We start from the raw sequence: 12,735 nt of genomic DNA, 5'->3' as shown, positions 1-12,735 counted from the left end.
AGGTGGAATTTGCTGCTCTTAAAGCGGTGGCCAACGAGAGTGTAAGCCAAGTGCAAGCGTCACTTCTAAAGAAGATTTGCGAGGGAATGCAAAGTGATCCAATGGCGAAGACCCTCAAGAAGCTTGTAGATGAAGGAAAGACACGACGGTTTTGGGTCCAGGAGAGACTCATCATGACCAAAGGAAATCGCGTGTATGTGTCATGGGCGAACAACTTGAGAGGAAAACTATTTAAGGAGTGTCATGACACCTTATGGGTAGGGGTGGCAATCGGGTCAGGTTAAGCGGGTTTGGGTCGGGTCAGATTCGGGTCAAGTCAACATTACCTTGACACGAATACGACCCGATTAATAAACGGGTTGCATTTCGTAAACACGAACACGACCTGATTGATAAACGGGTAACACGATACGATCCGCCTAACCTGTTTAATAAATGGGTCAAGTTAACACGACACGCTAACACGACTCGTCTAACCCGTATACTTAAACGGGTCGTGTTAACCCGACACGTTAACATGACCCGTCTAACCCGTTTAATATAAATCATATATAAAATTTAATATTTACTGATTTATTATATATAAATGGTGTATTACACAAATAAAATAACCTATTTTTAACTCAAAATTCATACAATATTAAAATTACAATTCTAATAATTCATCATAATAAAACCTATCCAATTGAGTTTAGAACAAAATTTCAATTTTCAAAAAGTGTATCATACATTCATACAAACAAAATAATACATTTCCAACTCAAAACTTATACAATATCAAAATTACAATCCTAATAATTCATCATAACAAAACCCATACAATAGAGTTTAGAACAAAGTTCCAAATCTCAAAAGAGTGTATCATATATTCATACAAACAAAATAATACATTTTCAACTTGAAACTTATACAATATCAAAATTACAATCCTAATAATTTAACATAACAAAAGTCCATACAATATAGTTTAAAATAAAGTTCCAACAAAGTCCATACAATCCCATGATAATTAGAACAAAATTTAGAGTTTACAATCCATTACAAATTACAAATAGTTTGAAATATGCAAACACTATCATTAAGCTCTCCATCTCCAAATATCACGACCCTGCCAAAAAGAACAAAAAATAAACATCTAAAATATAAGATATATACAAAACTTCACTTACATTAGTTAATGAGCATTCACCGGATTTAGATTTATGCATTTGAGCATTCACCAGATTCTACAACTTCACTTGCATTAGCTATTAAGTCCAAATTTGTAATATCTTTCGTTAGCTCCTCCAATGCTACCAAATTGTCTATCATAATATGATAAAATAATTAGTAGACTAAACTTTTTGAATATTTATATAAAAAATAATAATATACTTACCTCTAGTATGAAACAACCAATCTCGAAGCTTCCACAGTTTCAGGCTTTAAAGCACTTCTATATTGATCAAGTACTCTACCACCAACACTAAAAGCAGACTCAGAAGCAACTGTGGAGATAGGACTACTTAATATATCACATGCCATGAGAGAAAGATCTGGATATCGAAATTGATTGGATTTTCAATAATTAAGAATATCCAATTTAGAACTTCGATCAATTCGATGCTCTTCAAGATACAATTCTAATTGTGACTTTTGTGATTTGCTCACAAACTCAAAACTCTCAAATGAATCAAACTCCTACATAAAAAAAAGAATTATTATTCTGAATATATAAAAAATATTAAAAAAAATATAATGATAAGAACATACTAATGGTATTAAATTACCTTCATCATAGAGTTGTTATCTTCAGTATCATTTGATACTTTACAAAGAGTAGTTGAAGATGTCACATTGGAAACTTTAGAAGTATTCTGAACATAGTAATAAAAAAGAGCAAACAACTTCTCACGGATCTTTATCATCTCATAAGAAGAACCATAGAGTTTATTGTATGAAAATTTCACAAAATATATTTTGAATCGTAAATCTAGAATGATAGCTATCGCCAAAATAATACTGTATTGTTTCCAATATTTTTCAAACTTCACATTCATCTGTGTAGCTATATGACTAATAAAATTATCTAAGCTTCGCATGCCTTTCAATATATTCAATTGGATCAAAACCACCTTAGGAAAGTACAAATTTGCTGTAGGGTATATAGATCCAGAAAATAGAGATGTAACATCATAAAACAACTTCAAAAACTTGCAAATCTTTTCAGCTTTACCCCATTCTTCTTGTGATGGATAATACTTGTAATTTGAATCACTCAATTGTAAATGAAGAAATGCACGGCGATATATAATAGCACTGTCAAGCATTAAGTAAGTTGAATTCCATCTTGTAGGAACATCTTGTCTTAATCCTTTATTGCTATTTAAAGAAACTTGTTTAACATACTCAACAAATCTCTGTTTTCTGACTTGTGACCCCTTAACATATTTGATACTTTCTCTGATTTTGAATACAGAATCATCTATTTCTTTCAGACCTTCTTGCACTATTAAGTTAAGAATATGAGCACAACAACGAACATGAAAGAAATCACCATCACATAATAAAGCATCATTCAATATAAGTTGGCTCCTCAACAACTGAACAAACAAATCATTTGCAGATGCATTATCAAGTGTTATGAAAAATAACTTTTTATCTATACCCCATTCAGTCAACAATGTATAAATCTTATCAGACAAAGCTATTCCAATGTGTGGGGTTGGCATTGCATAAAAATTTAGAATTTTTTTTTGTAATACCCAATTTTTATCAACAAAGTGTGCCGTGAGACATAGATAACCATCAGTGGTTATGGAGGTCCACAAGTTAGATGTTAAACTGATTCTTCCAGGAATAGAATGTAACCAATCTTTGAGTTTATTCTTCTCCCTTCTGTACATTTTCAAAACATCTTCCTTAGTTGTATTTCTACTGATATGTTTGACCTCATCACATAAGTAACTGTGCAATTCATGCTTAACAATTGTCATTGTCATCAATTTACGGTATTTCTCCTGATCAAACTTAGAAACTTATAAAGACATTGATCCTTCTGATTTGGCAAGGAATAATTGGCCTATATCTTTAGTTTTCAACTTTGGGCATATAGGTATATGGCGTTTCATATTTCCAGTCCCATACTTACTATCTGATATGTATATAATACCACACAATTTACATGTGGCTCTCTTTAACACATCTTTTCCTTTTGGTAGCTCCGTAAACACTTCTCAAACACTAGAGGTTTGTTTTCTTTTTCTTTTACTACTACAATTCTCTCCACCAACTATGGGAGGAGGAACCTCCTCAGAAATATTTTCTCCATCTTTAGGAAATATCTCCATACTATCATCACTCATAACTAAAATGAACGTAAGAAAAATAATATCATAACATGGAACCAAAGCTATGAAACTAAATTAAATTGAACTAAAATCAAGTAAGATGAACTTGACTAAATAGATCAAACAAGAAATTAAAAAAATAGATCTTTCTGAACTTGGCTAAATGGTGTGTTAAATCTGAATGGTGTGCTAAATCGCTAATTAATTGAAATTCTGAAATAGATCTTTCTGATTCATTTGCTACTATGCAAATTTTTTATTATAACACTAGAATCCTTCCTTCTCTCTGAAAAGAAAATCAGGACTATTGTTCTATAGTTTTTTGTCTCTTTATAATTGTAAGGATTTGTCTGCTAATTGGACTTTATTAGTAATAGTACCTTTTGGTTGCAAGAAGGTGGGGAAGAAATGATGGCGTATGTAGTAACCCCACACTCTTTCACCAAGTGAGCTCTCTTAATACTTCTTGAAACTCAGGTCAGTTCTTCAATTTTTTTTTAAAAGCTTAATCTCTCTTTCTTCCTTGAGGAGAAAAGTGGGAGTTTCCCCCTCTGTTTATGAATCATTTTACGTGACCTATAATTATTCCATCTTCTTCTTCTTCACCAACCATATCATGGTTATGGTTCACCAGAATCAGTATTCACCGACATCTATCTGGTGATCGAAGTTTTAAGACTCACAATATCTATAACTTTATAGACATCCAACAGGTCTAGAAGTCAACTCTAAGATTAGATAATTATATTTGATGGAAGTAACCATACCAAGTGTAGATGGGAAGGGGGCGCGAGGGGCTCGGGTGTCTGGCGGCGCGACGCAAGGAGCTCGGGTGTAGAACTGTAGATGGGAAGGGGGGCAACGGCGGGCTGGTGTGGGAATTGAGGAAATAAAGTGGGAGTTCGGACTTTGGTCTTTGGCCAAAGTCTTTGGGTGACTTGAGTTTTAGGGTATGATGGTATTTGGGTAAAATTAGAAATTTAGAATATATATGTGTGTGGTGGGTTCGCGGGTCGACCCAACCCACCCGACCCGTTTACTTAAACGGGTTAAACGGGTCAAGTGGGTCAGAGGCATAAACCCGAACACGACCCGATTAATAATCGGGTTAGGCGGGTTGACCCGTTTATGATACGAACCGGATTAATCTAAACCAAACCCTGAAAAAATAAATCCCTAGACACACGTATGTATCTAACCTCTAGGCAATGATATTTCTCGTTCGCTTAAGTAAAAGTCGGAAGAAATATTAAAAACGAAAGTAGAGATGAACGTCAAGATTTTAACGTGGAAAAACCCAATCGGGAAAAAACCACGGATCCAAACTCGGATCAAAACCAATCACTATAATAGTAGCAGTTACAAGACTGACTCACAAAACACCCCGTCGATCCAAACGACTTTGTTTCTCTCAGTCTTGATCGCTAGAACCCACGATTCACTGCTTCTTGTGATTGAAGTCCAATCTCAGTAGCCCTCAAGATTGATCTTTCGTCTAGATCACCCTTAAGACGAAAGATTAAATTCTTGTAGATGAGTGGAACATTGTTAGTTGAAGAATCGATGTATCCTCAAGAAGTCTCCTTCAATAATATTTCTTCAACTACCCTAGAGTTAGGGTTTCATAATCCTTATATATGATATTCAAGATAGAGCCAAATCCGAGTCTTATCCGTACTCATGATCTTCAAGATAGAGTCAACTCCGAGTCTTATCCGTACTCATGTTCTTCAAGATAGAGCCAAATCTGAATCTTATCCGTACTCATGAAAGTCCAATATTTTTAAACTTTGTTGGTGCGTTCGAACGGGCTCGAGTGCGTTCGAACGCGACAGCTTGAATTCTTCAGGTTGCGTTCGAACGCGTTTGTGAACATAGCTCTCTGTCTGTGTGAAAGCAGTGCCCGCGTTCGAACGCGTTTGTGAACGCGGCTCTCTGTCTGTGTGAACGCAGATTTCGCGTTCGAACTCGTTTGTGAACGCACCGCGTTTGAACTCGTTTGTGAACGCACCGTGTTCGAACGCGTTTGTGAACGCACCGCGTTCGAACGCGTTTGTGAACGCGGTGTGAACTCAACAGCTTTTTTCCAATAACCTTGCAATTCTTTAGACCAGAGATATTCTAGACTTGTGTAAAGCTCATATACATGTAAAAAATACACTTAGAATATTTTGTATACAATTGCCAACAAATAAAAACCTAACAAACCCAATTAACAGTCGGGTTATCATGTCGGGTTATCGAGTTGGGTCAAGTTTTGGCACCCCTACTTATGGGCAGGTCATTTGGGCATACATCGGACCTTGGCTCTTGTGGAAAGAGCTTACTATTGGCTAAAGATGGGGAAAGACATCGAAGAATATGTACGCACTTGTCTCATTTGCCAACAGGACAAGGTGGAGTGCGCGAAACCTTGTGGATTGTTAGAACTGCTCCCTATTCCTAAGTGACCATGAGAAAGAGTCTCTTTGGACTTCATTTCGAGCTTGCCAAAGGTCAGGGACATTGGCTCAGTGTTTGTTGTAATGGATCCATTCTCAAAGTATGCGACCTTTATACTGCTTCGCTGTATTGCACCGCTGATGAAGCAACCCATTTGTTTCTAAGGCATGTGGTAAAGTATTGGGGAGTTCCACAAAATATTGTGAGTGATAGGGATCCTCGGTTCTTGGGTCAGTTTTGGACGGAGTTGTTTAAACTCTTGGGGTCAACTCTTCTTCTCTACAAGCCTTCATCCCTAAACTGATGGCCAAACCGAAAGACTAAGTGCTTTTCTTGAGCAATACCTGCGGCACTTTGTTAGTGCCAATTAGCGAGATTAGGTCAAGCTACTTGACGTTGCTCAATTCTCGTACAACTTGCAGCGGATTAGGTCAAGCCCCTTCGAAGTTATCATAGGACAACAACCTTCCACACCGCATACTTTGGTGGTGGGTTACACAAGCAGTAGCCCTTCGGCATATCATCTTGCTAAAGAATAATAGCATTGGAATACGGAGATTGCTAAAGCCTATTTTGAGAAGGTAGCACAAAATATGAAGAAGTTGGCAGACAAGAATCGAAGGCCTTGAGACTTCAAGAGAGGCAATTTGGTGCTAGTCAAGTTTCAATCGGCATTGCTTAAATTCTTTCGCAAGGTGCATAAAGGACTTGCTTGCAAATATAAAGGCCCATTTCCTGTCATCAACAAAGTAGGCAATGTGTTCTACCGAGTGCAACTCCCGACTTGGCTTAAAATTCACCCAATTTTCTATGTGAGTTGCCTCAAACCATATCATGTCGATCTCGAAGACCCTTCTCGCAATGTGTCAAGCCGGCCAAACCCCACAATGGCGTTGCTTGAAAGGCTGGTTGACGTGATCTTAGCGGACAGAGTGCGGATTTTGCCCAATGGAGCTACGGTAGCATAATTACTATAACACATTTATTTCATTATGATGATGTCCCTTGTGTGGGTGAATTATCATGTTAATGTATCACTTATACAATTGCATGTTTAACATTATGTCATAACTATTCCATTATGACGGCCTTTGATACTCAATTTATTTAATAATAGGACACTAATATTCATGCACCACCATAAAGGGTGCAACTTCTATGCCTTGATATTACCCAACATATCCCTAGCTAGAGTAAGTGGCAGAGGAATTAGACTATATTAATATATAGAATGGTCTATGCTTAACGTCTTAGTTTATGGATCTCAAACAATCATGCGTGTCGTTTGCCAAGTGATGAACGATTATCCTACTAATTGACAAGAGCCAAATCTCTTAGGATATTAAAAAGATGGTAGGAGGGTGGGATGCTGTGAACCTAGCCGTAATCAATGACACAACGTTAGGGTGTCCCTGAGTAGCGACTTATAGTTTTTGCATAGATGGTGCGATAATATTGAGCTAAGGGCTCGGGTGGATAGTATCAAAATGCTACTAACCCGTACTGATAGGCCCATGATTAAGGTCCTTACTCTGCGAGTAGGGAACAATCACTTAGTTGTTCATTAGGTAATGGGTAGATGTTTTTGTAATGATTTGACTACGAGGTCGAGTCATGTTGAGTCGAGTTAGTTATTTTTCTTATTACTTTTAATTTTGAAATAAAGCAGATAATCTGCTATGTATGCTCAATATGGTGAATTGGATCCGACCCACTATGGCTCTACTCCTATAAATATGAAAGGTCATGGATTGATTAGGAAGGGAATGATTATTGACTTAAGTTATTTTATTATCTCGTATTTATCATTTTATTGTAGCTGTTAGATTGTATTTATTTTTCCTAAGAGTAGTCTTAATCCTATAACTATTCTAAGCTTCTAAATCCTAGCTACCATCAGTCTGCATGAGCTACCTTATCTTACGATCACCCACCACCAACCTTAGTCGTCTGCCACCTTATTTATTTGGAGCGAGTTTGGGGGTTGGTGGGCCTAATGACAAATGAGCTAGGTGGACTGATGAATATTGTAAAAGTTAGCATGCGTGGGAGTCAAACAATATTAACTAACTTGATGTTTGCCTTAAAAGTTAGCATGCCATGAGTCATATGTCATTTGTCGGGTTAATTTTTAGAATGAATCCATATATAACATGGTGATGAGTTTGAGATTGTTTGACATTATATATTTGTTTGGTTATTCATGTACTTATCATATTGAATGTAAATGCATAAATCTTATCATGCTAAAAAAGAGAAATTATATTTTTCCCCCTATAATTAGGTCTGAATTCACTTTACCATTATGTTGTTTGATTTGTTATTTTACCTACTTATAATTACATCCAAACTAAAATTGTTACTCATACTATATGTTAAATTTGAGCATGCTCGTCTAAGACAAAGTTGTAGAGAATTGAAAAAAAATTTCGAGTAAAATAATTTGAATTTCTGATCATAATAATATATATTTATTTAATATATTTGTCATATCCGTGTTATCAAAATTGATTTTATTTTAGATGAATTAAAGAAATTTATTCAATTATCTATAACTTGGTTTTAACAAGGATGTAACCTGGTTAAATATGTTAAAAAAAGAGAGCTGTATTTAGTTTAAATCATAGATCAATTGACATAACTAAACTTAGTGAATTTAGGCCTACCCACCACGGGGTGAAATGTAATATTCCTCGAGAAAAAAACTCACTCCCAGCCCTAATTGAGCCGTTCCCTATGTCGACGCCCCCTCCTCCTCCTCCACGGCACACGGCGGCGGTTGGCGAGTAGCGCACGATAGGTACTCTTTCTCTCGTCTCACCCATCCGGCCAGCGGCTTCGGCGGCCATTGCCTCTCTCTCTCTCTCTCTCTCTCTCTCTCTCACCCACCTCCACCGGCGAAGGCGCCTTTCTCTGTCGATCCGATCTACATCTCTCTCTCTAAACCATCGCCTCCCTCTCACTCTCACTCACTCTCACTCTCACTCTCACTCTCTCCATCAATTATTAATTAACAAATAGCTAATGTAGAATACAGTATTCTGAATACTGTAATGTGTATTGTGAATGTATACTAGACTGATTAGTAGATTACTGCTAATAAGTTTTTAGTAATGTAGATTACTATTTACTGCTATATTAGTATATATTATTTATCATATATAATTGTCTTTAACTTTTTTATATATTAAAAATGCTAGATTCCACACATACCGTCTAGGCGCTATTCTGTGGGGTGACCTGAGTGTGGGCGCCTTTCAAATCATTGGTTTTAATTCTTGTGTAGTTTTCTAGTTGGTATGTTGGTGCTGGTTGTTGCTATGTGATGGTCAATTCAGACTATCAGGGGAAGTAGTTAATTGGGATTGGTGGAATGAGTTGTACTTGGGCATTTTAAGAGAGAAGAGAGGAGCTATACAAGAATATCGAGGAGGTTTTTTCCTCATGGCCTGGGATCTTAAGTTGTCTTTTTTCACAGGATTTGGAAGGAAAAACTAGACCATAACTTTGACGCCAAAATAGGCTCCATGATTGGTGGATTATCATTTTTGCTCGTGCACCCTTAACATTTTTATGTTCCTTTTTGTGTTTCTTACTTGAAAGTTAAGAATTTATGTTTAAAATAAATTTGATTAGGATATGCGAAATTTTTCATGAACATTCAGAGTTCAGATACTCTTTGCTTTAGTTCTACCTACTAGAAAATTTTCCCAAACCAAGAAAATGTTTGACATTTTTATTTATATAGTGAACTCTATACATCTTTTCCTATATCACAATTGTTTCATTTCCATGTAGATTAGAGGAAGGTTTCATGTTCCTTTTAATTTCCTTTTAGGGATTGTATATATGTCTTGGCTTAAAAAGTATCAGCACTGGGTGGTCCTTTCTGGTCAATGCATATATTGTAATATATTTTATGGATTGTAATATTACGTCTGTTCGTTGCACTGCCCCTTATTTTGTGATCTGTCCTTTCTTTCATTTGATTACGTTTGGTTCACCTACAATCCTAAGTCTCTTTTCTTCTTTTCAGATATTCTTCCCTCTTTCGCTGAGATTTTAATAATTTAGGGTATAGAGCAGAGAGGCAGTGGAGGGGAGGGATGAATCCACTGACGTTGGTGAAGCGCACCCAAAAGATCAATTCGACAGAGGCCGCGTTGGGTATCTCGGAAGAGGCGTCATGGCATGCCAAGTACAAGGATTCTGCTTACATCTTTGTCGGCGGGATCCCCTTCGACCTCACGGAAGGTGACCTGCTTGCTGTCTTTGCCCAGTATGCCCTCTCCCTCTCTCCTCGCTTCCCATCTGAATAGTACTCACTTGTTTGATCTCTTGGTGCTACAATTATTTGCCTTTTCAATTGGCATTCTTTGTTTTCTCTTATATGAGAGAATATGTAAATTATTGATATACTATGCACTTGGTTACCTGGTTATTAACTTTCTGTGTTCACTCCTTTTTTTTCTTTTTTACTTTTTACAATGCTTTTTGCACAGTATTATTTGTTGCTTTTGGTGATGCAACTCTGCTTTTTGTTGAGGAATTTTCAGGTATGGGGAGATTGTTGATGTTAATCTTGTTAGAGACAAAGGCACCGGGAAATCAAAGGGATTTGCTTTCCTTGCATATGAAGATCAAAGGAGTACAATACTTGCCGTAGGTCAGTATGTCTGTACATAAATATATGCTTTTTACAATGCTCTAAGAATTGTATTTTTTTTTTCTTTTCCTTTCAGATAACTTGAATGGTGCTAAGATTCTTGGTCGAATTGTAAGGGTTGATCATGTGACTAACTACAAGAAGAAGGAAGAAGTTGATGAAGAGAAAGAACAAAAAGAGAGGGAGGCTCGGGGTGTATGTCGTGCTTTCCAGAGGGGTGAATGCAACCGAGGAGCTGCGTGTAAATTTTCTCATGATGAGCAGGTATGCAATAAGATATGTATAAACAAGTTAATTAAGTTGTTCGTACAAATGCAGGTACAAATAAGTTGCAAAAATGACAGAAGCTGATTATTTTATCTGGTAAATGTTAGAATTTCTTGATATCAATTGTTGTGTTGGTATGATGATGAGCAGCATAGGATGACTTTGTTCAGCACAATGACATTAAAACTCATAACTGTTTACGTTGTTATTATGATACAAAGGTTGAGGTTGATTCATTAGAACATGGATATCGTTCAGGTATATAATAATAATAATAATAATAATAATAATAATAATAATAATAATAATAATAATATTATTATTATTATTATTCCGAGGACATAATCTTTTACAGGTTTCTGGTCCTATATGAAGTAAATCTTGATAGGATGACTGATTAAATTAGTGGCAACATCAACAAATGTTTCTTAGTTGCAGAAGTCCTAAGGTCACTTCAGGATACCCCTCCTTATAATTTGTTCTTGATAAATCCTATGCTTGTCTTGTGATTTTTAACGGTATCAGGTAGCCCTTTTCTGGACACTTCTCGCTGTTTTATAATGTTTATTTCACTTCTTCTTACCTTTGTTTGGGTATTTCATGCAATTTTTTGATAATTGCTGTGAGAGCTATGTTTAATCTTCTGCCCCTATTATTTCACCATTCCAGCATTTTAGAAACCCTAATAGTTTAGGTGATTTAGAATTTAAGGTATAACTGCATTTAAGAAAATCCTCTCTTTTCTTCCTAGAGCTACTTTTGATTCTCATATCTTTTTAAACTACATTATACTTGTTTTCATGCAACTGGTTTTTCACAATAATAGTCTTTGCTGACATGGTTTTTGTATATTCTGAGTTAGAGAAGTGCAAACACTGGTTGGGGTCCCAAGGATGGCAATTCTAGATGGGAGAATGACAGATACCGGGATCTCCCAAAGAGCCACAAAAATTTCACAGGCAATGCCTTGGAGCATAGAGAAGATGTGTCCAAATCTAATTCAACAAATAAAGATGGTCGCTCGTTGAATTCAGATGCTTCTGCATCTAAGGATTATGTCAATAACCGACGGAGTGATTGGAGTTTGAGAAGTCAGGATAAAAGGGGAAATGAGAAGTTGCCAGATACATCAAGGAATGAAGGAAGATCAAAGGATTATGGAAGGGGGGAAGAGGATTGGGGAAAAGCACGAAATCAAGATAACGATCAGGTTAGACAAGGAGAGGGCGGACGGCGGAAGCATAACTCGTCATTCCATCATCACAGGAAGGAAGATGATGAGTATTATAAGAAGACTCACAGATAAGCATGGCTTAATTAAATGAGGCAAGCTTATCAATGTTGTTATATAATAGGAAGTCATAACAGAAAGGAAGATGATGAGTATTATAAGAAAGACTCGCAGATAAGAATGGCTTGATTAAATGAGGCGAACTTATCAATGTTGTTACATAATAGGAATTTTTCCTTTTTTTTAGAGAATACATGAAAGCAATATTCCATAACTTCGTTTGTTTTTCATTTGGAGGTTTCCTTGTTGATAAGTACACTATTCTGAAATCCTGGTAACTTAACATATGCACTTATTGAACGAGCTGGCCTAGCTTAGCTTGGCTTGAAGGGTTAGTTTCTCAGCTCGAACTGGATAAGGCTAGCTCGATATCAGCTCGTCTTAGGCTCAGGAAAGCTCGAGCTCGACTCGATAGCTCGACAAACTATTTCATGGCAGCATAGTATTTTTTTTGGCTTAATTATATTTTGTCCTCTTATACTTTGACATGGTATTATTGTCTTCCTATCTTGTAAAAGCATATAAACTTTTTGCTATATTTTTAAAAAGTTACAATTTAATTCATTTGTTAGCCTTATTTGAGTTAAAACTCACATGTAAGCACATGAAACAGTATATTTCTTTTAAATAAACTAAATTATCCTCGTGAAGATCAAAAAAATAATATTTGGATAATTTTACCATCATCTCTTTCCTTATACTGCCTCCTTTTTCTCTTTTAAGCCATCTCTGTTTTAAAC

The 12,735-nt window shown here is 36.2% G+C and overlaps 1 protein-coding gene across 2 annotated transcripts; it reads left to right on the top strand.

Moving 5' to 3' along the window:
• The first annotated feature begins 8,433 nt into the window (after positions 1-8,433).
• On the top strand, positions 8,434-12,459 carry LOC140773996 (zinc finger CCCH domain-containing protein 25-like). 2 transcript variants are annotated; one of them, XM_073116804.1, is made up of 5 exons: positions 8,434-8,571; positions 9,808-10,050; positions 10,328-10,437; positions 10,514-10,701; positions 11,567-12,458. In XM_073116804.1, exons 2-5 carry the CDS (start codon positions 9,878-9,880, stop codon positions 12,008-12,010), a joined length of 915 nt encoding a protein of 304 aa, XP_072972905.1. In that variant the 5' UTR covers positions 8,434-8,571; positions 9,808-9,877; the 3' UTR covers positions 12,011-12,458. The 2 variants fall into 2 exon arrangements, with proteins under 2 accessions (XP_072972905.1, XP_072972906.1); XM_073116805.1 differs by having other exon boundaries at positions 8,470-8,571; positions 9,846-10,050; positions 11,567-12,459.
• The last annotated feature ends 276 nt before the right edge of the window (positions 12,460-12,735 follow it).

This window comes from Typha angustifolia, chromosome 13 (assembly GCF_048772165.1).
Source record: "Typha angustifolia cultivar Huaian chromosome 13, ASM4877216v1, whole genome shotgun sequence".
In the NCBI taxonomy this organism is placed as follows: domain Eukaryota; kingdom Viridiplantae; phylum Streptophyta; class Magnoliopsida; order Poales; family Typhaceae; genus Typha; species Typha angustifolia.
Note: the sequence above shows the minus strand (reverse complement) of the source record. Positions and strands in the feature narration are given on the sequence as shown.

Excerpts from the sequence above, each read along its gene's own strand:
- LOC140773996 (XM_073116805.1), top strand. The coding sequence starts at position 9,878 with ATGAATCCACTGACGTTGGTGAAGCGCACCCAAAAGATCAATTCGACA. Across the intron at positions 10,051-10,327 it reads CTGCTTGCTGTCTTTGCCCA|GTATGGGGAGATTGTTGATG; the intron begins GTATGCCCTCTC and ends AGGAATTTTCAG. Across the intron at positions 10,702-11,566 it reads AATTTTCTCATGATGAGCAG|AGAAGTGCAAACACTGGTTG; the intron begins GTATGCAATAAG and ends ATTCTGAGTTAG.